Here is a 26213-nt window from a genome sequence, read left to right as displayed (position 1 = left end):
TCTGCATCTATTGAGATAGTCATATGATTTTATTCTTCAGTATGTTAATGTGGTGTATCACTGATTAATTTGTGGATACTGAAAAATCCTTGCATCCCTGGGATAAATTCTACTTGATCATGGTGTATGATCCTTTAGTGTGCTGTTGGATTCAGTTTGCTAGTATTTTGTTGAGGATTTTTGCACCTGTATTGTATCATCAGTGATATTGGCCTCTAATTTTCCTTTTTTTTTTTTTTTTGTGGTATCTTTGTCTGGTTTTGGTATCAGGGTGGCCTTATAGAATGAGTGTGGAGGTGTTCCTTCCTCTGCAATTTTATGGAATAGTTTCAGAATAGGTATTAACTCTTCTTTAAATGTTTGACAGAATTTGCCTATGATGCCATCTGGTGCTGGACTTTTGTTTGTTGGGAGTTTTGAAATCATAGCTTCAAATTTCAGTACATGTAATTGGTCTGTTTACATTTTCTATTTCTTCCTGGTTCAGTCTTGGGAGATTGTACCTTTTTAAGAATTTGTCCATTTCTTCTAGGTTGTTTATTTTATTGGCATATAGTTGCTTATAGTACGCTTTTATGGTCCTTTTTATTTTTGTGGTGTCAGCTGTAACTTTTTTCATTTCTAATTTTATTGATTTGGGCCCTCTCCCTTTTTTTGTGATGAGTTTGGCTAAAGGTTTATCAGTTTTGCTTATCTTTTCAAAGAACCAGCTTTTGCCCATTTTCTGGAGAGATTTAAAAAAAAATCATTGATATTTTCTATTTTTTCTTCTCTATTTATTTCTGCTCTGATCTTTATGATTTCTTTCCTTCTATTACCTTTGGGTTTAATTTGTTGTTTGTCTAGTTGCTTTAGGTGTAAGATTAGGTTGTTTATTTGAGATTTTTCTTGTTTTCTGAGATTAGCTTATATCACTGTAAGATTACATCTTAGAACAGCTTTTTGCTGCATCCCATAGGTTTTGGATTGTCACATTTTCATTTGTTTCTAGGTATTTTTTGATTTCCTCTTTGATTTCTTCAGTGATCCATTGGTTGTTTAGTAGCATATTGTTTAGCCTCCATGTTTGTGTTTTTTAGAGTTTTTTCTTTCTAGTTGATTTCTAATCTCATGGCATTGTGGTCAGAAAAGATGTTTCATGTGATATCAATTTTCTTCAATTTACTGAGACTTGCTTTATGGCCCAGAATATGATCTGTCCTGAAGAATGTTCCATGTGCACTTGAAGAATGTGTATTCTGCTGCTTTTGGATGGAATGCTCTATAATATCAATTCAGTCATTTTGGTCTAATGGTGTCACTTAAGGCCTGTGTTTCCTTATTGAATTTCTGTCTGGATGATGTGTCCATTGATGTAAATGGGGTATTTTTTAAAATGCATTTTTATTAATTTTTATTGCAGTATAGTTATTTTACAATGTTGTTACCTTCGACTGCATAGCAAAATGAATTAGCTGTATGTATACATATATCCCTTCCCTTTTGGATTTCTCTCCCCACTTAGGGCATCACAGTACATTAAGTAGAGTTCTCTGTGCTATATAGTATGTTCCCATCAGTTGTCTATTTTATATATAGTAGCAATAATCCCAATCTCCCAATTCATCCTACCCCCCTCATCCACCTTGGTATCCATATATTTGGTCTCTATGTCTGTGTCTCTATTGCTCCTTTGCAAATAAAGTTATATATACCTGTTTTCTAGATTCCATATATATATATATGCATTAATATACGACATTTGTTTTTCTCTGACTTACTTCACTCTGTATGACACATTCTAGGTCCATCTATGTCTCTACGGATGACCCAATCTTACTCCTTTTTTATGGCTGAGTAATATTATATTGTATATATGTACCACATCTTCCTTATCTATTCCTCTGTTGATGGACATTTACGTTGTTCCATGTCTTGGCTATTGTAAATAGTGCTGCTATGAAGATTGGGGTGCATGCACCTTTTAGAATTAGAGTTTTTGTCTTTTCTGAATATATACCCAGGAGTGGAATTGCTGGATCATATGGTAACTCCACTTTTAGCTTTTTTAAGGAAACTCCATACTGTTCTCCATAGTAGCTGCAATTTACATCCCCATTAACAGTGTAGGAGAGTTCCCTTTTCTCTACACCCTCTCCAGCGTTTATTATATGTAGATTTTTTGATGATGGCCATTCTGACTGGTGTGGGGTGATACCCCATTGTAGTTTTGATTTGCATTTCTCTAATAATTAGCAACATTGAGCATCTTTTCATGTGCCTGTTGGCCATCTGTATAACATGTATCTTTGAATACTACAGTTTTGCTTGTTTTCAATGTTTAAATGGAATCATACTCTACATATCTCTTTGTGTGTAGCTTCTTTTTATTTGGCATTATATTTATGAGTTTTACTTCTGTTTTGTGTGGTATAGTTTGCCCATCTTCCTTGCTTTGTGATATCTCATTGCATGAATATGCTACACTATATATACTTGCTCTACTGCTGCTGGATATCTGGATTATTTCCACTTTGGGGTTCTTAGGAATAATGCTACTATTAATATTCTTCTACATATTGCTATTCTGTACAAGTATGTACATTTCCATTGTATATATACCAAGGAGTGGAATAACTGGGTCATGGGTTATTCATTAGTTGATAATGCCAAATTGTTTGTCAATTACAAGTTACATTTCCTCCCAGGCAGTATGAAGTCCCTATTCCTCCACATCATTACCAGTACTTGCTACTGTTTGATAACGCCAGAGTGTGTGTTGACTGTATAGTAGTATCTTGATGTTTTAATGTACGCTTCTCTGATCACTGCTGATGTTGAGAATATTTTTATGTTTCTTGGTTAGTTGGATACCTACTTTTGTGAGGTACCTGTTGAAGTCTTGTACATTTTTCCACTGGATTGTTTATCTTGTTTATTTGTAGGAAATCACCCATTGACATATTTTGTAATATTTTCTCCCATTTGATGACTTGCCTTTTCAGCTTCTTAATCATTTTTTTGATAGTGTTAATTTATTATTAAGATCCTAAATTTAATACTCTTGTTTATCAGTCTCTTTCTTTATGATTTATGCTTTTTGTGTCCTGTTTAAATCATCTTCTCCTACCCTACATTATGAGGATATTCTAGAATACTATTTCTGTAGAAGCTTTATTGTTTTGCCTTTCACAATTCAGTTACTCTGTTGTGTCTGACTCTTTGCCACCCCATGGACTGCAGCATGCCAGGCTTCCCTGTCCTTCACTATCTCCCGGAGTCTGCCCAAACTCATGTCCTTTGAGTTGGTGATGCCATTCAACCATCTCATCCTCTGTCGTCCCCTTCTCCTCCTGGCTTCAATCTTTCCCAGCATCAGGGTCTTTTCCAATGAGTCAGTTCTTTACATCAGGTAGCCAAAGTATTGGAGTTTCAGCATTAGTCCTTCCAATGAATATTCAAGATTGCCTTTCACATTTAGATCTATATTCTGTGCAGACAATACATATTTTGTGTGTCTGATGTAAAGTATGAGTCAATATTTTTTTTTCCACATGTTTATCCAGTTGTTGTCACATTATTTATTGAAAAGACTGTTTTTTCCCCACTGCCCACCTCTCTGCTAAGGTCCAAATATGCTGGGACTCTTTCTGGGCTATTTTATGCTAATATCACACTTGGCTACTTATTATAGCTTCATGGTAAATCTTAAAAGTCTTTAGAGTCACAGACATAGAAAATAAACTCATGGTTATGAAAGAGGAGAGGGAGGCAGGGAGGGATGAATTAGGAGTATAGGATTAACAGATACAAGTTACTATATATAAAATAGCTAAGCAACAAGTATTTATACCACAGGGAATTATACCCAATATCTTGTAATAACATATAATAGAATATAATTTGTCAAATACAATATTGTAAATCAACTATATTTCAATTAAAAAAAAGTCTTTAAAGGAGTTTCTCATACCTTGTTCTTCAAGTTTGTTTGCCTTGACTATTCTAGATCCTTGGAATTGTCATGTAAATTTTATGATCAGTTTGTCAAATTCCACAGATAAACAAAAAAAAAAAGCCCAGCCCTTGAAATTTTGAATTTTATTACATTGAATCTGTAGACTATTTTGAAGAAAATTAGCGCCTTTATGAGGTCGCCATATTCCCAGTCATAACTATTGTGTCTTTTTCCCTTTGTCTTCTTTTAAGTTTTTCAATCACATTTTATAAACTATAACCTACATAGGAGTCTTCCATGTCTTTGGTTAGACTTATTCCTAGGTGTTTGATGTTGTTCAAATCTTCTATACCCCTACTAATTTTTTGTCTGCTTCCCTATCATTACTGAGAAAGGGATATTATAATAGCCCACTATTATGTTGATTTGTCTATTACTCCTTGGACTTCTGTCATTTTCTCCCTGTACTTTGAGGTGAGGTTACTAGGTAATTACCTATATAGAATTGCTATATCTTCCTAGTGATAGGATGATAAACTTTTTTATCATGATGAAATGATCTCTAGTAATGCTTTCTGCCTGAAGTCTATTTTCTTTAAAATTAATATAGCTTCTTTTGGCTGTTTTCACAATATATGTTTTCTGTCCTTTTTTTTTTTCTCAATTATCATTATTTTCTTTTTTTTTCCATTTATTTTTATTAGTTGGAGGCTAATTACTTTACAATATTGTAGTGGTTTTTGCCATACATTGACATGAATCAGCCATGGATTTACATGTATTCCCCATCCTGATCCCCCCTCCCACCTCCCTCTCCACTTGATTCCTCTGGGTCTTCCCAGTGCACCAGCCCCGAGCACTTGTCTCATGCATTCAACCTGGGCTGGTGATCTGTTTCACCCTTGATAATACACATGGTTCGATACTGTTCTCTTGAAACATCCGACCCTGTCCTTTTTATTTTAAACCTTTATGTAATGCTTATGACGTCTTATGGGCTTCCCTGGTGGCTCAGAGGTTAAAGCGTCTGCCTGGAATGCAGGAGACCCAGGTTCGAGCCCTGAGTTGGGAAGATCCCCTGGAGAAGGAAATGGCAACCCACTCCAGTACTCTTGCCTGGAGAATCCCATGGAGGGAGGAGCCTGGTAGGCTACAGTCCATGGGGTCACAAAGAGTCAGACACGACTGAGCGACTTCACTTTCACTTAAGATGTCTTATAAGTCTAGAGACTAATTTTTAAAAAGTACAGTCTGATCATCTTTTTCTTTTAATTGGAATGTTTAATCTATTTCCATTTAATGAAAAATTTGAAATATATTTGGGTTTGCATTTATTTTCCAAGGACCTTCAATTCGTCCCTTCTGTTATTGTTTCTCTTTATTGCCTTCTTATGGATTGACTTGTATTTTTATTTCGCTTGGAAGTTACACTTTTTTAATTTTTGTTTTAATGGTTACTCTAAAATTGAACCCCTGACTCACAAAAGTTTAATATTTAGTTAAGACTCATACCCTCTCCCTTGACAATGTAAAGACCTTAAGACATTAACTCTTCTAAAAAATTTTATTTTTGGATTGTGTTTTTTTAAAAAATATTTGTTTTTGGTTGTGCTGGGTCTTCATTGCTGGGTGCAGCTTTCTCTAGTTGCAGCTAGTGGGGGCTACTCTTTGTTGAGGTACGTGGGCTTCTCATTGCAGTGGTTTCTCTTGTTGCAGAGCACAGGCTCTAGAACACACAGGCTTTGGTAGTTTTGGAGCACAGGCTCTAGAGTGTGGGCTCAGTAGTTGCAGCACACGGGCTTAGTTGCTCTGCGGCATATGCAATCTTCCCAGATAAGGGATCGAACTTGTGTCCCCTGCATTGGCAGGCAGATTCTTAACCATTGGAGCACCAGGAAAGTCCCATGTTAATTCTTTTTGCCTCCTTCCCAACTTATGTGTCAGAGTATGTATTTTAATTCTGTGTATATTTGAAACACAACTGAACATTCAGTTCAGTCGCTCAGTCATGTCCGACTCTTTGTGACCCCATGGACTGCAGCACGCTAGGCTTCCCTGTCCATCACCAACTCCCGGAGCTTGCTCAAACTCATGTCCATCGAGTCAGTGATGCCATCCAACCATCTCATTCTCTGTCGTCCCCTTCTCCTCCTGCCTTCAGTCTTTCCCAGCATCAAGGTCTTTTCCAATGAGTCAGTTCTTCACATCAGGTGGCCAAAGTATTGGAGTTTCAACTTCAGCATCAGTCCTTCCAATGAATATTCAGGACTGATATCCTTTAGGATGGACTGGTTGGATCTCCTTGCAGTCCAAGGGAGTCTCAAGAGTCTTCTCCAACACCACAGTTCAAAAGCATCAATTGTTTGGTGCTCAGCCTTCTTTATGGTTCAACCCTCACATCTATACATGGCTACTGGAAAAACCGTAGCTTTGACTAGACAGACCTTTGTCGGCAATGGACCATTAGTGTTACTTATTTATATACATGTACCCATCTATTTACCTATTTTCTCCTCATGTGCTCAGTTATTTTTTGTTGTTCTTCAGACATTGTATCCGCTAAATATTTGCAGCAAATAGATGAGACTGCGGCCGCTGCTGCTGCTGCATCGCTTCAGTTGTGTCCGACTCTGTGTGACTCCATAGACAGCAGCCCATGAGGCTCCTCTGTCCCTGGGATTCTCCAGGCAAGAACACTGGAGTGGGTTGCCATTTCCTTCTCCAAGGCATGCATGCATGCGAAGTTGCTTCAGTCATGTAAGACTCTGTGCGACCCCATGGACAGCAGCCCATCAGGCTCCTCTGTCCACAGGATTCTCCAGGCAAGAATACTGGAGTGGGTTGCCATTTCCTTCTCCAGTAGGTGAGGCCTAGGATGATTATATCTTCCTCTAGAGATGAATGACATTTCTTTTTTTCTGCAAGGCACCTGGGCACAAACCATCTGTGATTCCTTCTGTTGAATGTCAGGGCTTGAGAAGGTTTGAAGCTGAGGGGTCACTGTGAGGGTCTACTGATGGGTCACCCTTACTCTTAGGAGGTAAACTCTCAGGGTTCCCACTGAAAGTGAGGGAAGTTCACTAGCTCATCCTCAACCCCTCACCTTCCAAATATGCCCTGAGTCTCATCCCTTCCCTCCACCCCTGGAAGCTGCTCCAAGTGCTACTGGGCCTCTTGGCCCCCTCCTCTGGAATGGGCAAATGCCCCCAGAGGAAAGTGGCCCTAAATGCTCACTCATTCCCTTAGACATTAGCTTCCTCTAAATCCTGGTCCTGTAATTCTTCACTATCTTGTTAGTTTACAAATATCTCTAAATATATGTTTTAAATATTTCAATCAACTGTTTCAGTTGTCTTACGTATGAGGATTGGTTCAAATCACATAGTCTACTATTAGTAGAATGTGAAATCTGGTGGCTCAAACGTAAAGAATCTGCCTGCAATGAAGGAGACACAGGAGAAGTGGGTTCGATCCCTGGGTCGAGAAGATCCCCTGGAGGAGGGCATGGCAACCCACTCCAGTGTTCTTACCTGGAGAATCCCATGGACAGAGGAGCCTGGTGGGCTACAGTCCATGGGGTTGCAAAGAGTCGAACATGACTGAAGCGACTTAGCATGCACGCATGTGTGAAATCTGTTATTAAGACTTTAATTTCTAATTGTCCTGATTATTTGTGAGTTTTGAGAAAGGCCATTTTGATTTTATCTTCTGTGACTTGCTTGTTTATGTATTTGCTCATTTTTTCTCTTTTAAATTTTATAAATAATGGATGATAATTCTTTGTCAGTTAGATATGCTGCTAGCATTATCTCCAGGTTTGTGGCTTATCTTTTCAGTTTGCTTATGGCATCTTCTATAAACAGAACTTTTTCATTTTTAATTTAAATTAATTCAGCTTTATTGATCCTTTTCTTTCATGGTTTGTACATTTGATTGTTAAATGTTCTTGTCCTTTGTTCATATATTGGGATGTTAGTATTTTTAACCACTTTATATCAGTTCATTGTATAATAAATGTATCAACTCTTTATATATCATGTTTGCTGCAAAATGTCCTTCCAAGTTGGTGGTCTGCAACTTTTCGATGGAAAAGTTTATATTTTTATGAGATCAAATCTTTTGGTTGCTTTGTGACTTCTGTATAAACTTAAAAGTTACTCTCTTCTAGAGTTTTCCTGACTAACTCTGTGTTCTTTTCATTTTCTATCCTTTCATCGAAGAGTTCTTTGTCTAAAACTAGTTTTGGTATAGGGTGTCTTAATTGTCTTAGCTTTGGAACAGATTACAATCTGTAAGGGTTACTCATCCCTCCTTGATTTTCTTTCCTAGTATTTCCTTTAATTAAAATTAGAAAAAAACCCCCACTGTTTATTCTTCTAGATGAATAGTCATTTTGTAAAGTTTCAACATTTTTGTTTGGATTTAAAAAAAAACTTTTTTGGCCATGCTGAGCAGCATGTGGGAACTTCCCCGACCAGGGGTAGAACTCTCATCCTGGAAGTACGGCATCTTAACCACTGGACCACCAGGGAAGTCCCTGTTTGGATTTTGGTTTGGTGCTGTATTAAACTTCCACATTAATTTGGAAAAAATTGATGCCATTAAAATACTTAGCTTTTCCATTCAGGAAATTTGTTTATTCAAGTCTTTTATATTCTCAGTGCAGCTTTGAGGTCTTTTCTTATAAATCCCATGTATTTTGTTGGTTTATAAAAACTTGTTTCAATGGAGAATAGCATCTGCTTTTACCATGAACATTTTCTAACTTTATTGCTAGTATATAAGGATAGCATAAGGTTCTGAGTGATTTTGTACCTGCTCTTTATTAACTTGAATGGCTTGCCAGTTGTTCTCATGGGTATTTCAAGGTACATGATGGTATTATTAGCAAATATGCACAGTTTTGTCTCATCTTTTCTAACTTTGATACTACTTTGCTCTGTTTTTGGTTGGTGTTTTAAAAGCAATATTAATCATGGCAGGAGGATTATATTTTAGTGTGTGTGCTTGGTATGTGTTGAGTATGCCCCCCTCACTGCATCAAAAATATAGATATATTGAGATATATTACTGTGGAAAAATACCAGCTTGGTAGAAATACAGTGTTTATAGCAATTGTCTCCAAGTGGCAGAATCTGGCTGAATGTCTCCTTTTTGTTTATCCATATTTTCTAATCATTCTAGGAAGATCAAGTATTATTTAGATAATTTAAAAGATAATTACAATTGTAATGTCTTTATTGTGTCACTTTTAGGTGGATCATGTTGACTATGAGTTGAAATAGCTATTTATCTGCTGAAGACATTTTCTATCTTATTTGTAAGAGTTTTTATTTGTCTTTAGAAGTGCAGGCTGAATTTTGTGAAATTTTTTTTGGCAACTGTGAAGATGATCATATGATTTTTTTTCCTTTTTTTTTTTGTAATTGAGGTCTATTTTATGTTCAGTAGAATGTGCAGATCTTAGGCGTTCGGTTTGATGTGTTTGGCATATACTGATGTAACCACCACCCCAAATGGGAAATAGAACATTTCCACCACCCTAGAATGTTCTAGGAGAAGTCCTGTGGTAAGCTGTTGATTCGTGTGACTCTGGCCTGTGGCCTGTGAGCGGGCTTGATTCTCCTGTCTCCAGCCTCAGTTTAACATCTCATGTCAGGTCCCAGTAGGCTGTCTCCTCTGGTCATTCATCATACCATTCTGGGGATAGAAGGGAAAACAGATTCTCTGCCAAGCAAGTGGCCATGGGGAGGGAGAAATAAAGCTGCCTCCTGAGATGTGAAGAGGGAACTGCAGATGCTTGAAGCTTTTAGTGATTTAGCCTAAGAATGTGTCTCTGGCAAAACTGTTTCTGGGCACCACTCTCTGAAATGTGAGGATGGGGGAGGACCATAGAGAGAGGCCAGTGCATACAGTGTCTTGACCATGGAGTTTCACTGTAGGCCTGTGTACTGTTCCTGGAGAAAATCAGATGCCACTTTGCCTGGTCCTTTAACGGGACTTGGTACTCTCAGGGTACTCACAGTCACTACTCTCGGTGACCTTGAACTCCTGGTCAGTGTCTGCTACCCTGCACCAATGTAGCTGGGTTCTTGTTGCAGATCTGCAGGCTCTGCTGCAACGGGTCATGGAATGATCCCCAGTGTTGTTTATTCAGCTTATCATATTACTGTCAACTGGGCAAAATATAGAAGTACATGTTTCTATTCATTCCTACCAGCTTAATACTGACATGTTGGATGTGTCTTCAATGCCCCGAAGTGCAGAAAAGGAGCTTAGTAGTAGCATTATGCTTTTGGTCACCTGTACATCCAGGGTATGAAGTCTGCAGAAAGATCATTTGTGTGCGTCCATGCTAAGTCGCTTCAGTTGTGTCCAACTCTTTGCGACCCCATGGACTGTAGCCCGCCAGGCTCCTCTGTCCATGGGATCCTCCAGGCAAGAATGCTGGAGTGGGTTGCTGTGCCCCCCTCCAGGGGATCTTCCCGACCCAGGGATCAAAACTTTATCTCATGTCTCCTGCATTGACAGGTAGATTCTTTACCACTAATGCCACCTGGGAAACCCTGAATCAGATGACTTGGGGATCCCTGAATCAGAAGGCCGGAGGCTCAGATTTCTTGTCTGAATGTGACTCAGACTCTTCTGTGTGTTTTCGATAGGGTGAGGTTTACCTGACTGAGGTAAATAATTGCTCCTGTTTACGTTTCCTTAACATGTGTCTTCTCAAAGTGAGCAGTTAAAAAAAAAAGGGTGAGCCCTGATAGTATATTCAGGCCCAGCTATTTCTAGGGGTGAAGGCACTGGATCCATGCAAGTGTGGGTTTCTGAAGCCATCCTGGTTTTGTACTTGGGCAGAGAGCCCCCGGGCCAGGAAGGCAAGGTGTGAAGTAGGTCACTGAGGCATACACGGGGGCGTCTCAGGTCAAAGCCCGGAGGCCAGAGCCAAGCACTGAAGCCCAACGGTAGCAGGCTCCCTCCTGAGGCTTTCCATGCAAATGTCAAGCAAGGGACGGCCTTTCCAAGCTGGGCGCCTGTTCAGCTTGAATCAGCTTAGTCACCTCTTCCTAAGAGCTGTCGCAGCTTGGATTTTTTTTTTTCCTTTTTCTGTTTTAAACCTGAAGCTATTTAAAGCCTGCATCCAAAGGCAAGTAGTTGAGCTTGCAGTGCCAGGGGGCGCGCGCCTCTGGGAGGGGGAAGGCCAGGCCTTTATGGGAAGGTCTGCAAGGCCTAACCCTCTCCCTCTCCCTCTGATCCTCGGGTGGTTGGTCCTGCAATCTGAGGAGACAACTACCTTTTCGTGTTTTATACATTTTATTCATACATTTCTCCAACTTTGAAATGACAAAAGCCCAATTCTATGGTTTCCCATTACACAGCATCCTACAGGTATGTATATTCTACAAAGAATACTATGGAGTTTCTCTTCCTCCCCTGTCACACGAGAGACAACTGATTAGGGTTGCGTTGACTTGTCCTGTATCGGCAGCGCACCAGCGTTCTGGGTGTTCTGGCGACAGGGCAGAGGGATCAGGGCAGGAGGGCGTGTGCTAAGGCATGTAAATAGATACACACAGAGAGAAAGAAAAGCGGGACATTTACAAAGAATCCGAACCTTTCCGATGCCCTCACCTCCGGGGTGTCGGAGGACACAGACGCTCTTGCACGCTAAGGCTTGGCTGTACCCTGCAAATACTTACAATTGGATACGGTGAAATATACAACAACTGTTAACATCGCTCTCTTTTAATCACTGAGACAATACTTCAAAACCTTTTATAAAAAGGCAATTATACATACAGAAAAAAAAAAAAAGGAACACGTTGGCAAAACTTTATGCAAAATAACCCCAGAACTGAGTTTGAATGGCGACGTGCCTGCCTGGCAATTAAACACGATGCTATGGTCTCTGCACGTGGGGATTGGGATTGTTAGGCCTTTGTGTCAGCTCCTGGGCCTGCTGCCCCCACAGGTTCTCACCCCCTGCACAGGCGCCTTCCGGGGACACAGCAGAGACCAGAAATTGAGTCCCCCAATTCTTGGTTTCTTTAAAATGCAAATAATAGCCAGGGCTGCTCACGGTGGAGAAACCCCTATTTCTACCCCCGAGCAGAACTCCTTCCAAGAGACTGCACAGCCTCTGGGTCCCAAGATGGTCACCCCCAGGGCTTGATGGGTGAGACCACTGGCATGTTCCTTTGATCACATGTGGGAGAGAAGGGAAGGAACACAGATGGGGCAGCGAAGCTCCAACGTTCTACGTGTAGAGAAATAGGGGGTTGTGCTTGGGGCCAGAAACGAGGTCCCCCGTGTGTAGTGCCAAACATCTCTTTCTGTTTTCTTTTGCTCGGTCCATTTGCACAGGGTCAAGAGAGTTGATGGTTAGGTGAGGGATGGGGGGAGCTCTGGATTTTCTAAATGTCAGCCCACCTTCTGCAGCCCAAGAGTAACAGAGAAGACCAGATAAAAAGGATGTGGACTGGTGGACACAAACTTTCTTCCTTTCTGTCACTTCCTGGATGCCTGTTACCCCTAAACTTCACTCACTAAACTGGAAGACCCAAGACTTCCGATAGCTCCAAGTTTAAGGCAAACTGATGATTTGAGTGGGTGTGGGCAAAGCCAACCAAGCATTGAGCCTTACAGATGACGTCCTGTAACCAAAGACACCAAGTGGAGAGGAAGACCTTACTTCTAAAGGGTGGAAAAGTTCTACCAAATGAAACAATTCATGAGGAAAGCTTGTAGCCCTTCTGTAAGCTGCAGTGAGAAGCAAAAGATCTTTCTAAGAGGAGAATTAATAAGAGGCGCAGAACAAGAGAAAGAACACTTGGGGACCTTGGTATCTAAGCCGTTGGAAACAGGATGGAATTAGGAGGCTGTGTTCAGTTCTGGAAAAACAAGCCCTTCCTCCGTGTCTCTCCCCCCGCCCACCCCCGCCACGCACACAAACACACACACTGGTTTGACGATAGGAAATAAGCAGGAGGATGAGAATCCACAGGGGCTTGTTTGGAATGCTGATTGCAAGATGCCTTCTCTTCTTTCCAAGGAGATAGCCTGGGAGGCATTAAGAATATATTAATCAAGAAATGTTCTTGCTAGCTTTAGCGGTATATTCATTCTCTTTGCCCTCAAGTGACTGATCTGAAATGAAGAAAAGGACATCAGGGGGAGACAAGAGCGTTTGCTTTGGGTCACCTGTCTTTAAGGGGCAGTGTCCATGCCAGACATTTCCACTGCTCAGTGTCCCCAAGGGTGGCTCAACTGATTACACTTTTTCCAGGAATGAACTCAAAGGCTTAATGAACAGATTAAACTACAAGTGATTTAAAAACAAACCAAAAAAATCCCCTCTATAATCATGAGATCAAAGTCTTGAAAAATAATCACAGCATGGAGTCCAGGCCCAGTGGGCTGGCCCCATCAGTGGGAGATGGACTGGGCCCTGGGGAAAAAGGAGCATATGCTGGTCCTTTGTGCGGTAGGGGCTTTGCAGCATCTTTGGATACCCCACTGCTAATGGGATGGGCTCAGAAGATGCCTTCTGAATGCAAATTGCCAAGAAGTAGGTCACCCATTTCTGTTCCTCTCTGAGCAAATATTTTAAACCATCTCACCTAACAGGAGATACACTTAATTGCTTTTTAAAAGGCTACCATATTATCTCAACACTGGGATGCTTCCTGAATTAAACTGAATTAAAGTGACATTTTCCTTTTTAGTGTTAAAATTGAACATGCTGCCTGGGCAAAGTAATTACTGTTTTATGATTAGAAAATCAGGACATTCTTTTTAACAGCTAATTTGACATATTAACCCCTACCCCCCTTTCTTGCTGTGAGGAATAGGACTGGAAAGAGAGCCCTCAGAATATGGCTGAATTGACCAGTGTTAAGATTTAATAATCTAATCATCTGCTCTATTCTTTGAAAGGAAAAAAATGATTTTGTGGATGGAATGGAAACAGTAAAGCAGCTTTTGAGCAATTTTCTGATTGCTCAGTGGACAATTGTAATGGAGTGGCAGCAGCAATGTACTGTAATTACTCTGGATTCAGAAATTTAAGTCTTTTCTGCTAGGTCACAAAGACACTGCTTTAGGATAGTCGTATATTAGCAGAAGGGAACAGATGACCTCTTTGAGAAGTCAGACAGAATGCGTTCTGGGCGCAGGAATTTTGCCACCTGCACGGTGGTGAGAATGCCACCAGCCTGTGTACTTCTCAGTCCTGGGGCCAGACACTACACTGGCATTGCTTTTTCCTTCCTCTGCCTGACCTGCCTTTACCAGCATGGTGGGTGGCTCAAGACCGGCATCGTCAAGCATCCCCAGAGACTTGGTCTCAGAGGGCAAGTGGGCCATGGGGGTTCCTACCAGAGGGAGGGGGCTTCATTTCTCAGGTGTCAGTTGCATTCTTCTTTGTGCTTCATTGGAAAAGAGGTAGAGCGGGCATGCTCACACTGAGAAGAGCCCAGATTGTGACCAGTACCATCCTGGGAATGACTGGCTGGCCCTGGCATCGCTTAGATTGCAGTCAGTCCCATCACAGCCCCAAACAGCTCTTGGGGTTTCTCCCTCCATCCAGGGTGTCTCTGGTTTGGTGGTTTGGTCACCCTGAGGTGGGACCCCAATGGAAGCAGTTTACTTAGCACTTTGTAAGCTGTATACTCAATCGGGTCACCGACAAAGGACAGCATCGGAGGAAAACCCAGCACTGTTCAGTAAGAGTAAGGGGAGGGGAGGGCGACACCCTCAAAAGAGTATACACAGGCCTTCTCTGTGTGGTCCTTCAAGAGGAGCTGTTCCGCTCAGAACACATCCTGCATGTCCTGCCGAGGCACAAAGCAATGAGGCCATCTAACCTACAAGAAGGAAACTCGATGGTATTTTTTTTCAAGGATCTCAGGTTAACAGAACCACTGACACTCGAATGGACAAACCTGCCACCGACCTCTGGCAAAAAGCGAGAAAACCGCCAGTCTGACTCACCTGTATTGGAAGAACGTGACCTCACAGAAGAGTGATGGGATGGTTAATGTCTCTGATGCAACAAGGACATGATTCTCCTGTGCCAAGGGATATAGCAAGAGGAAGGAGAAACCACATGTTGCCTCCAGCACACGGGTGGCCCTCGGGTGCACTGCGTTCTGGGAGCCAGATGAGGTCCCAGCTGTGCTCTGGTAGAGTATTTTATTATCCTGCCAACTGATGGTCATTCCTAGGCCTTCGATGGTTCAATGAGCATCTAAAGGATTATAAAATCTAAAAGGTCATCACCTTGTAAACCTGAACAAATCTATGATGAAATGAAGGACCCAAAGGCATTTAATTATTGAACACATAAAAGGAAGTATATTTAAAAAAAAATTGGTCAAACTGTCCTGTTATCATTTTAAAGGAATTTACAGGGCTGTTATAGATTATTCTTTTGGAATAATTCAGTTTATAGCAAATGCCTAAACTGGTTTCTTCATTGCACAGTATATTCTCTTAAAATGGGTGCTTTAAAACAATTACATACATATTAAAAATCCTCATTTCTTTGCTTAATTAAAATGTTAATACTCTCAGACAACACAGATCTGAAATGGTGAAACCAGCAATTCCCCCTCCCACCTTACAACAAATTAAATTGAGACAAAATTACAAACACATTTCACTACATGGTTATTATTAATAAAAATCAGTTTCTTTTGTTTGTTTTTTTATAAAGTTGCCCGAAATGCAAGGGATGTGCATAGGTTTACAACTTAGTCATAATAGCATTTTATTCTTATTCCCCTGGGTGTGCCCCGTGAACGGAATGTACTTTGTTGTAGATTACAGATTGTTTTGTCCAACACAGACACACCGACAGCATAAACGCTCGCGACTGTCCACATGCATTAAGAGTCAAGACCCAACTTCAAATCTCTAAAAGGTTTACAGGGTGCTTCAAAGAGACAGTATCACATTATCTGGATGTTACATAAAGGACTTAAAAAAAATACTATTCTAAAAAAAAAAGAGGAAAAAAAGGCCTTTAAAAATTTATGAGTTTTGTAATCACTAGACTGATTATTTCAAATAAATAAAGGAAAGAAAGATATTCCAATCCATAAAATCAGACTCTAAAAAGAATGTAGTGTTCCAACCCCAGTCAAGGTAACAGAATCATTGTTTATTATTATTAAAATAGATTATAGAAAGCAGCATCTATTTTGTGCAGTTTTTAGGGGCCTTGGAAATAAAAAGCTATGATTTCCAAAAATATAACATTCCAAAGGATTGAATAATACATACATTTAAAGATACATTTTATTAAAGTTTAGGAGAACTGATTAAAAAAGATACTGTCTCTTTAAATTAGTGTGTAATTGTTTTTCTCCTCCTATCTATTTGGACATGACAATAATTATAAATGTAGGTCACACTACAACTAGGTAGTCTCTAGGGACCACGACCTGCTGACACAAGGCCGATAACAAAGAGGCTTTTCCATGTATGAGGTGGCTCCCAGTTATGCGGCAGATATCTGGGGGAGGGGGGCCTAATAGACCCAGGAGACGGGGACCCACTGCGGGGCTGTGCACACGTGCTCCACGGCTTCCTCCAAATGTCTGATTGTCTCGTCGATTTCATTGTTGATAATTGTGAGATCGAAGTAGTGTGCGTATGTTCTCTGTAAGATGTCAGACTCCTTCTGCAGACGCTGAAGAGATTCATCCTAAATGGTGAGGGGATGGAGGAAGGGGTGGGCATGGGAGGAGGGAGAAGCAAAGAGGAGAGAGAAGTCAACCAAGGTGGTTTTCTCGGGCTACATTTCTGTCTGTCCCGGTGTCAGAAACAGTCCAGGCCCGCCCGTGATGGCACACATCTGAGTGTGAGGCTGAGGCCGCTTCCTGACAGAGGAGATGACGGCCCCCAGGATGGCAGGGTCACAGAACGACGGCTTACAACCGCGACTGCTCACCATGCAACAGGGCCTCTGTGCCAACCTGGATGGACCAGAGGACACAGACACTCCTCAGCAAACACACGGCCCTGCTCTGGCTGAACTGTGCCCGTCTGGAGTCAGCCGAGACTGTCTGTGCTCATCCCCCTGACCCAGGCCTGCCTCATCTCGAACCACTCTCCTGTTTGGCAGAGTGGAGGGGGCTTCGGGGGGAGGTCAGAGCCCTGCGTCCCCTTTCCTTGTCCTCTGCTCTCGCTCGCACTAAGCCCCGGAGCCCAGCTGTGTTTGCCTCAAGAAGCCCCTGCCTCTGAATAACAAATGAGGTTGAATTTTTCTGCCATGTTCCAGGAATTCATTACATATAATAATGCATTGCCTGCACTCACTAGCAGTGGATATGCCAGGGGCAAAAGCTTTTTGGATGTTATCAGTAATGGATGAAATGAGGCCATATCCCAGATACAAAAGTAACTCACACCCAATGAATCCCTTCAAGGTGGTCTGCGTTGGAAATGGCCAAACATCACTGTAGGTCCTTGTATCTCTTACGGAAAAAACTCTGAAGGAGAAGCAGCTACTCAACTCTTTGCTGCGGTAAAGACTTTCCCTAAACTTCTGCCATGCGCCCCAGAAAGCCTCAGGATGGCAGTTCTTTCAAGATGAGGATCTCTTAAGGGCCACCAGAAAGTTTGCCTCTGTACCGTCATGGCTCAGATCTTGTTATATTGAGCTTTTAATGGGGAAGTTCAAGTTTGAAACCAGGAAACTCTGTAAGTCAAATTAACTGATTAGGTAGGTGAGCTGTTGGGTGGACTCTGAAATATATATCTATCAATAGATACAATTAAATGCTTGTTTGTTTGAGTATCTCTCTCCCCAACTACAGTGCAAACTTGCCCTGCTGTGCCCAGCACTTGGCATTATGCCTTATACATAGTAAGTGCTTAATAAACCTTACCAAAAGAGCAAGCGCATCGCTGGCTAATACTGGCCATGAGAGGATGTGAGGCATGTTAAATTGGAAATCTACTAGGAACTGGGGGCCCATGATGACAGAGACCCATCTCTGAAAGGTGCGGTGCCGTCAGGGACTTGGGAACTGTTGGCGCTCACTGCAGGCTTAGGACCCCTCTTCTTTTCCCTGAGGCCCACCTGTTTATAAGAGACTCTTCCTAGGGGAACCTCGGTGTGTGGTGCAACCCTTTGACAAGGGGATTCGAGGTAAAATAGTAACACTCGATTCCATCACAGCACCACAGTGGGGATGACAGACACCAGACAAGTTGGGAAATCAATCTTTTCTATCAGGACACTCTGAAATGAGAGTGTCCTAACCTGTTTTGTTATCTACCAAAATTTCAAAGCAGGATGAGGCATGCTTTGGATGTTAGGTATTACCTACTTCAGCGTAGGTAAGACCTCAGTTAATCATTACCTTCTAAGGTTGTATCAACACACTTTCTGCTTGCACTTAAAAAGCATAGTATTTTCACTGTGGCTCCACAAGAAACACAACACAAAAGCCCCATTTTAGGAAACATGCATTCACCCAAAGACAGGAGTGCTTCCTACCAGTACGAGAAGGAGCAATTCCTACCATGTCGTGCTCCAGGCTAGGGGATTCTATTGGAATATACAATAGTCCTGGGCTAATATAAAGTCCTGGGCTTTAAGATCCACTAACAGGGCTTATAATTTGTTCAGAAAGCTGGGCTGGTGAAAACATTCAAGAAAATTTATGGCTGAGAACATCAAATTTTTAATGTAGTTCTCCCCCCAACTTAAAGTTCCCTCTTAACGATCTTACAAGATGAAGTTATATTTGTCAGTTTCTTCCTCTACAACAGCTTCTCTGCAGGCTTGACTTAACATGAGCAGGGGTTAACTCAGTGAAAACAAAATGCCTTTATTCTAACAGCAAAAGCAAGGATTTGTGGGAACAAAATGTCTACATTCTAAATCTATGAAAGGAAACAAGGCTGTATTTTATCACCTCCTAGCTGGTACTTACAGGCAATTTTCTGCACCATTTTGGCAGCTATGGAAAATTAGTAAAAGGGCAGGAAAAAAGGCAAAAACAAAAACAAAGCAAAGATGGTAATTCAAGAAAAATACATGGTAACCAAAGGATAAGAGCTAGCCACAACATGGAGTTTCAAACATGTTTGTGTATTAAATAAGACGGAAAAGTAGACTTTACCAAGGAATACATCTTTTGCAAATGAAACATAAAAAAATGACTGAAAATATAAGTGACATAGAAATCGAGATATTTAATCTTCTTTAAACCTAGATGACTTCCCTGGTGGCTCAGATGGGAAAGAATCTGCCTGCCATGCAGGAGACGTGGGTTTGATCCCTGGGTTGGGAAGACCCCCTGGAAAAGGAAATGGCAACCCACTCCAGTATTCTTGCCAGGATATTTAATTTTTTTCCTGAAGGTGAAAAATCTCCAAGCTTTGATTTTACTGTCACAGACTTGGGTGAGTCTAGGCCACTGTTAACGAGACAGTGCCAAGAACATTCTGGTGGGTTCTAGACCCTGTGGAAGGGATGGTCTTCAGTATTAACTTTCTAGAGAGTTTCCTCATATGAATGACCCTACAGCAGCAGTATATTTACTGGACATGCCATAACTACCTTCTCATCAGCCTGGCAGTAGCAGGCTATGTGAGCCAGCTTGGTTCTAGATGCTACTGCTGAGCCTCACAGGCACCATCTCCATGGTGGCTGCTGATTTGAGTAGGCCTGAGAGGGGACTGAGCTCACTTCTAGGTTTGGGAGTCTCTAAGGGCCTGGGTAGAGATCCTGCATGGGTTCTACACTGGAGGCTGCTCAGGGGAGCCTGGGCAGCTCAGCCAAGGTGGTGGATGCCTCATAGTTGTCCTCAGGCAAAGCCATCTTTGGCCCCGAGCTCTGTCAGTGCAGCTGTGATCAGGAAGGCAGCCCCACAGTGCGGGAGCAGGCCTATGGAGAAGGCTGACTGCTCTGGACACTCAAGCTTGAATTGCCTAATGACTATGATCTTGGAAAAACCATACTTCTCTGTGGGGTGTAATTCCTCCTTCTGAACGAGGACCTTGATCTCTGGAAATCTTAATGGCCGGCATGGCGGACAAAGCAGAGCTTCACTTAGTTGTCTTAATGAGATGGGGCTTTGGCCTTGAACGAGCGACACAAAGCATCCTTACTCAGGGGACTGCTGAGTAGAGGACAAACTGATTAATTCTTACCTCATTCAAACCTGGAGTGATAGTTGGTGCGGCAATAAAAACAACAAAAGGAGCAAACTCCGCTGTTCTCAGGACCTTCAGTGCCTGTGTAAACAAAGAAGAAAACTGAGACTTAGAAATAACCGATGCAGTGTTCAGACAAGCCCATAGAAAATGATACAACTGGAAAAGCCTCTGATTCAAAATTTTGGCCAGATATTATTAAATTTACCAACATTATAAATAACTTATATGACTTCTTTTTGTCCAAGGGGTGGACAGTAGCCATCGGAAAATAAAAGCTGACAAACTGGACATTTTTCTTAGGAATCTCATGAATCGATCTGAATTATTTTTCTGCAGAAAAGTGCATACTGATTATGTTTGGTTACTGTTCATTCAAACCTGGTAATTTCAGTTTCTAGGAAATGCATTTTGGGGTAGATGGGGGCCAGCAGGCTGGCTCAGAACTCATCTAGAGCCCACCAAACCACACTGCAAATTGCTCACAGGGAGAGCAAGTCCTGACCACTGTGACTGTGTTCACACCGACACAGGCCTTCTGGGTTGTACCAGGGGAGGCCCCCCCACCCCGGGGAGGCCCCCACCCCCGGCTACTCTGGGACTCTACAGGGAAGGGAGACCCTGTGTAGAGATGGAGCCTGGAGCTACTCTAGAAGCCATGTGACTGAGTAATTTGCAGGCTTGTGATAATACCTGTGTTCAAGGGAGAGGCATCTCTGAGGCCCCTTTCAGTTCTGTTCTGAGGCATCTAAAACCTCTAACTGCACGCTACTAGTTTGCACAAAGATAACTGCAAAGTCCGCACGTGATGCTGTGGGAGTTGATTCTGGTCAGGGGTTGGTGCTTCTGCCCCTCCCCTCTGAGGACAGGGCTCTCCCCTGACCCCAAGCAAGGGGTTACACTCCCACCCTGCAACAAAGTCCAACATAGCCACACAGTTCACAAGTGACTGACATGTAACTAATTCGTATGCATCAGGGGTAAATATCTTGCTGTCCTTTATTTAAGAATCTAACATGTCTATTCTGTTAGCCACAGTTTGCTTTCTAAACAGCCTTTCAGTTGTTTGTGTTGCCCTATCCCTACTCCGCCATCCCCACTCCCAGTGCTGGTTTGCTGTAGTAGCAGTTTGGACTGCTTTCCAATTCCCAGGTGGCTCAGTGGTAAAGAATCCGCCTGCCAATGCAGGAGACACAAGAGATGGGGGTTCAATCCCTGGGTCAGGAAGGTCCCCTGGAGAAGGACATGGCAACCCACTCCAGTATTCTTGCCTGGAGAATCCCATGGACAGAGGAGCCTGGCGGGCTACAGTCCATGGGGTCGCCAAGAGTCGGCCATGACTAAGCACGCGTGCACAGAGCTCTTTACCAGCCATGTGATCTTGGTCACATGAGGTCACATAAAGGTCAGAGTGAGCCTTTGGCACACAGAATGATTGTTCTAACGGGACTTCCCAGGTGGCGCTAGTGGTGAAGAACCCGCCTGCCAATGCAAGAGACATGAGTTTGATCCCTGGGTCGGGAAGGTCCCCTGGAGGAAGGCATGGCAACCCACTCCAGTATCCTTGCCTGGAGAATCCCATGGACAGAGAAGCCTGGCAGGCTGCAGTCCATGGGGTCGCAGAGTCAGACACAACTGAAGTGACTTAGTATGGCACAGCACAACCCTACTAAGCCCTGCCACTAGAATGATCTTTGGGAACTACAAATTCCCTCATATCACCCCTCCACTCCAGACCCTGCGAGAGCTCCCTCTTGGCCTTGGGATGAAATGTAGCCTGGTCCATGCTCACCTTTCTGTCCCCCTCTGTGGACAGGCCTTGCTGAACTGCTTTCAGTTCCACAAAAGGGTCAGCCTTTCTCTTCCTGCTCCTTTTGCCTGGATACTCACTCCACCCCCTGGCCCCCATTCCCCACTCTCCCTGTTGCTTGGCTGAGTGTTCTTTCTTCTGCAAATCCTTTGTGAGCTCTGAGTGGAGGCAGGCGCCCCTCTGGTGTGCTCCTGACACACCCACACTTAGGCACCTGTAATGCCCGTCACCATGGAAATGCAAGTATCTGGATGCTACCGGCTAAGCTTCTTGAGGGCAGGGCTGTATCATTCAGTGGTTGCCCTCCTGCCCCAAATGGCACCTGGCAGAAATTGTTTTTTGATCAAGCAAAGATGTAAAAGTAGTACATACAATTCACACAAAGTCTGTTTTGCCTTTTGAGGCAGGTTTGATTAGAGGGCATTGTGTTTTCATGCCTCAAGCGACTCCCTCAGCCTCTGTGAATATCAAGGCATGGAAGAGGCAAACTGGTTGCTCAAGGTTTTGACTTTCCTATTCAGTGCAAGGTTCACTTTCTCTAGGATTATGCTTGAATTTTAGTTACAGTTTTTCCTTGTGGGGTAAGGGAGTGTGGCACATTATTTTGCCTGCCATCAAAGTGCTGTCAAAAAAAAAAAAAAGTACTTTAATTGTGATAGTCACAGGCTCAGATTCCCTGTGGGAGAAACCTCTTTGAACTTGCATATGTTCATTTTTGAAAGAGGTAATTGGCATTTCTTTGCAAAGCCTTTTGTGACTGAAGATTTTCGCAAGGAACAAATACCATGAAGTCCATATATAGCTCAATGGACTTAACAGGGATCTTTGCTTAGAATGGGTCTTTCTATCATTAATATTGGGGGCCTTTTTTCTATCCATCCTATGTTCATAAATCAGGTGACTCCAGGGTCAGTTGAGACGTAAGTTTTCCTTGTCACTCCACACCCACCCAGAGTCACCTTCTGGGCAACTTGGATGGGGACAAACTAAGGCACAGTCCCTACCCTTGCTCCCATCCCTGAGGTGCCAGATAGATGTCCAAGGGCCACAACCCTCCGATGAAGTTGAGAATACCACTCCTGGTGTGAAACGGACTTTTCTCCCTCGGTGACCACAGCCTAAAAGCCACCTAATTGAGTATTACTCCTATTACTCTCCTATTACCACACCAGAAAACTCAGCAACTGTTATCTGCCTGCGGATTACCCTGCTCTACACAGCATTCATGGGCTTCCCAGGTGGCGCAATGGTAAAGAATCTGCCTGCCATCGCAGGAGACACAGGAGACATGGGTTCGATCCCTGGGTCAGGAAGGTCTCCTGGAGGAGGGCATGGCAACCTACTCCAGTATTCTTGCCTGGAGAATCCCATGGACAGAGGAGCCTGGTGGGCTACACTCCATGGGGTCGCAAAGACTGGGACACGACTGAGCAACTGAGTACTACCACCAAAAGGCAGTCGCACTCAGTCTTTAACCATGAAGACGGGAAGGTCATTCAGCACCTACTGCATGAGGCCGTCAATGGACACTGTAGTCACCACACCACCAACTGCCTCTTATGTCTAAGGAGCAGGTGATATATTCCTTTAGCAGTTAACTCCAAGGAAAGAACCAACATACTTTCCACTAGATGAGAATTATGTGATTCATGACATTCTCCTTTTTGTCCTGGCTGCCAGGAAGTTCCAAGCCTCATTTCATGTTTATCACAGTAACTACAGTAGCCTCTGTGGTTAGTATATTTGCTTCCTACTTCTGCTCATGGCTTTGACTTTATTATTATAGTTTCAAAAATGGTAAGATGCCTGGAATCCTGACTGAGATCTTGCCTAGTCTCCCTCATACTTTCAGCAGTCACATGCACATCCTCAGTTGTTCTTGAAGGCCTCTGTCCCCAGACTCTGCTCTACTTATGGCTCTCAAGTGGGTGCCATTTTCTGGCACAGTCTTAGCTTGCCTGAAATTCAGGAGCAGGAAATGGGATTGCTTCACCAGATCCCCCTCCATCAGGCCATTAATAGGTGGCTTTAAGATGATCTCTAAACCCTCTTCCTTTCTGACTTTTAGGATGAGACACAAATTTGTTAATATTCATAGGCAAATATCTTTTTCTGAATCCCTGAGAAGGGAGTCTAGAAAGATCACTGAAAATATGTTGAATTCAGACAGGCAACGAAGCATTAATTTAACATTTAAAACTAACTCTTTTTCTTTTGCAGATGAGTTGATTTAATGGCTCATCTGTGGCCAATAATTAATCTCAGGTTACTACCCTCAAATAATAAAAACTCATTTGACCAAGTATCTAAGAAGCAGCTATCTTTAAGACTTAAATGGTTTTTGCAAAATAAAAAGTACTTAAGGGCAAGCATCTGAGTCATTTTGGAGAAAGATCTAAGGGCTTAAGAAGAATACAATGACCCCAGAAACTGACTACACATAACAGCTCCTAGTTCAGAACCTGGCTCTTGTTTCTAAGCCCAGATCCCTAATAGGACTCTACATCTTCCTTGATGACAACCTTTCCCCCTGTGGGTGAAAGCAAAGCCACAGCAATTCTGTTACTGGCAACTCTTCAATGCAGCAACTGGCCAAATCAGAATATAATTAAAATCTAAAAAAAACCCCCAAAACCCCCCCCCCCTTTTTTTGGTTACATCATGTGGCATGTGGGATTTCTTAGTTCCCTGACCAGGGATCAAACCTGTGCCCCCTGCAGTAGAAGTGCAGAGTCTTAACCACTGGACCATCAGGGAAGTTCCTAAAACTATCTTGACTACACATTAGAGCTATGAGAGTTCTGGGATTAGGGACATAGATTATTTTCTGAGCCATGGCTTTATTTCCACGAGAAATCAGCTCTACAGCTTTCCTCAGGTTTAACTTCCTTACAGATTCTTCTAAATGTTAAAGATTTAAATTGTACTCCTATATAAAAGGTGCACTAGCTTAAGGATTAATCAGGGTTAACTTTTCTAGGATTCTACAGTGAAAGGAGGCTGGGATTTTCTCTTTAAAAAAACAACCCAAATCCAAACTGAGACTGTTCAAGTGACAGTTAGGTTAAGCCTTGATTTCTTCGTCTACAAAAGTGGATACAGATGTCTCGATCTCTGGTTACAAGGATTAGGTAGAAGAACTAATTGCTTGGCAAATGTAGAGGAACACAATCTATTCCTATTATTTTAAGAGAAGTCAGGTTACTCATTTTTGTCTGAAGTCTTTACCATGGTCCTTTGGGATTAAAGCAGAACCGTAGCATCTTATATAGTATTATTGGACATGTGTTCAGTTTGGCCTGAACTGTCTAAAGTCAGTTAATATGGCACAGACAATGAGCTGAACACCAGTGTGGGCTTTCTAGGCTGTCAGTGGCTGAATGGAGAGAGCTGTAAAAATGCCACCTGGCACTTCTTCCATCATAGGTGGTTTTTGATGAACACTGAGGAAGGAATTTCATCCTTACCAGCTTGCCTTATTTGTATTCTTAGCTCCTGGCAGAATGCTTAGAACATACTAAGCAGTTAATACAGGCTGGTTGAGTCCAACTGTCCGTGACACACCATGGAGTGGGTAATCAGACGGCCAGGGTGGGAAAAGGGCATGGAGAAAACATCCTAAGGAGAGAGACTCCCCAAAGCAACGGGGCTCTGCCTGACAGCAAGTTGGTCATGGCCACGGGCATCCTGAAGGCAGGGTGCAGGCCCCGTCCAGCCGCGGGGGGCGAGTGGGCTGAAGGGAGAGAAGCCTGAGGGCGAAGCCCAGGTGGTGCAGGCTCTGGGCACCTGTGGCTGGACCGCTGGATGTGACGGTCACGGCGCCTGGGACCAGAGCGGTCAACCAGACTGATGAGGGAAGAGGGATCTGCGTGATCCCTGAGCCCAGGGCCCTATCTCTCCCGAGAGACCCCAGTTCTGAGAGGAGGGGGACAAAGGAGGCAGGAGAGAAGAAAGCGGTGAGCCCCGCCAGCAGACAGGGAACAAGGAAGATGCCCAGGTCAGGCCACAGGTTGCTCTGGTGCCCAGTGCCGCACGTGGGCATCCTGATAAGGCCGAGACAAGTGTCTCCCACTCAGCAGTGCAGAGCAGTGCAGGGCTGGGCAGGGGCGAGGGCACAGGGAAGCTGGGCGCCAGGAGGGGAGCAGCAGTAGCAGCAATAGCAACAGCGGTGGCGGCAGCGGCAGCAGGTGAGGCAGAAAGCCCTGGAAAGTGGGCTGAGGTAACGCGGAGGGGGTCTGAGGAGCCCTGCAGCCAGCATACTGCTAGAGACATTACTACCAGCAGAAAACGACG

At 43.0% G+C, this 26213-nt stretch overlaps 1 protein-coding gene and 2 non-coding genes across 10 annotated transcripts in view; 1 reads left to right on the top strand and 2 right to left on the bottom strand.

Annotated features, from left to right (window-relative positions):
• Nucleotides 1–4937: 4937 nt before the first annotated feature.
• On the top strand, nucleotides 4938–5010 carry TRNAS-GGA. Its single transcript has one exon. It is a non-coding gene; the product is annotated as a tRNA-Ser (tRNA).
• A 10259-nt stretch (nucleotides 5011–15269) lies between these two features.
• The window catches only part of CASK (calcium/calmodulin dependent serine protein kinase), a 365729-nt gene continuing 354785 nt past the window's right edge, over nucleotides 15270–26213 (bottom strand). For all 8 annotated transcript variants that reach the window (XM_043458309.1, XM_043458311.1, XM_043458313.1 and 5 more), the window contains 2 exons: nucleotides 20108–20191; nucleotides 15270–16646 (listed from right to left, as the gene is read on the bottom strand). In XM_043458309.1, the coding sequence (XP_043314244.1) occupies nucleotides 16470–16646; nucleotides 20108–20191 (261 nt within the window). In that variant the 3' untranslated portion in view covers nucleotides 15270–16469. The remainder of the gene's footprint in view (nucleotides 16647–20107; nucleotides 20192–26213) is intronic.
• On the bottom strand, nucleotides 24605–24677 carry TRNAR-UCU. The gene has a single exon. It is a non-coding gene; the product is annotated as a tRNA-Arg (tRNA).

The sequence above is a fragment of the Cervus canadensis genome, chromosome X (assembly GCF_019320065.1).
Source record: "Cervus canadensis isolate Bull #8, Minnesota chromosome X, ASM1932006v1, whole genome shotgun sequence".
Lineage (NCBI taxonomy): Eukaryota > Metazoa > Chordata > Mammalia > Artiodactyla > Cervidae > Cervus > Cervus canadensis.
Note: the sequence above shows the minus strand (reverse complement) of the source record. Positions and strands in the feature narration are given on the sequence as shown.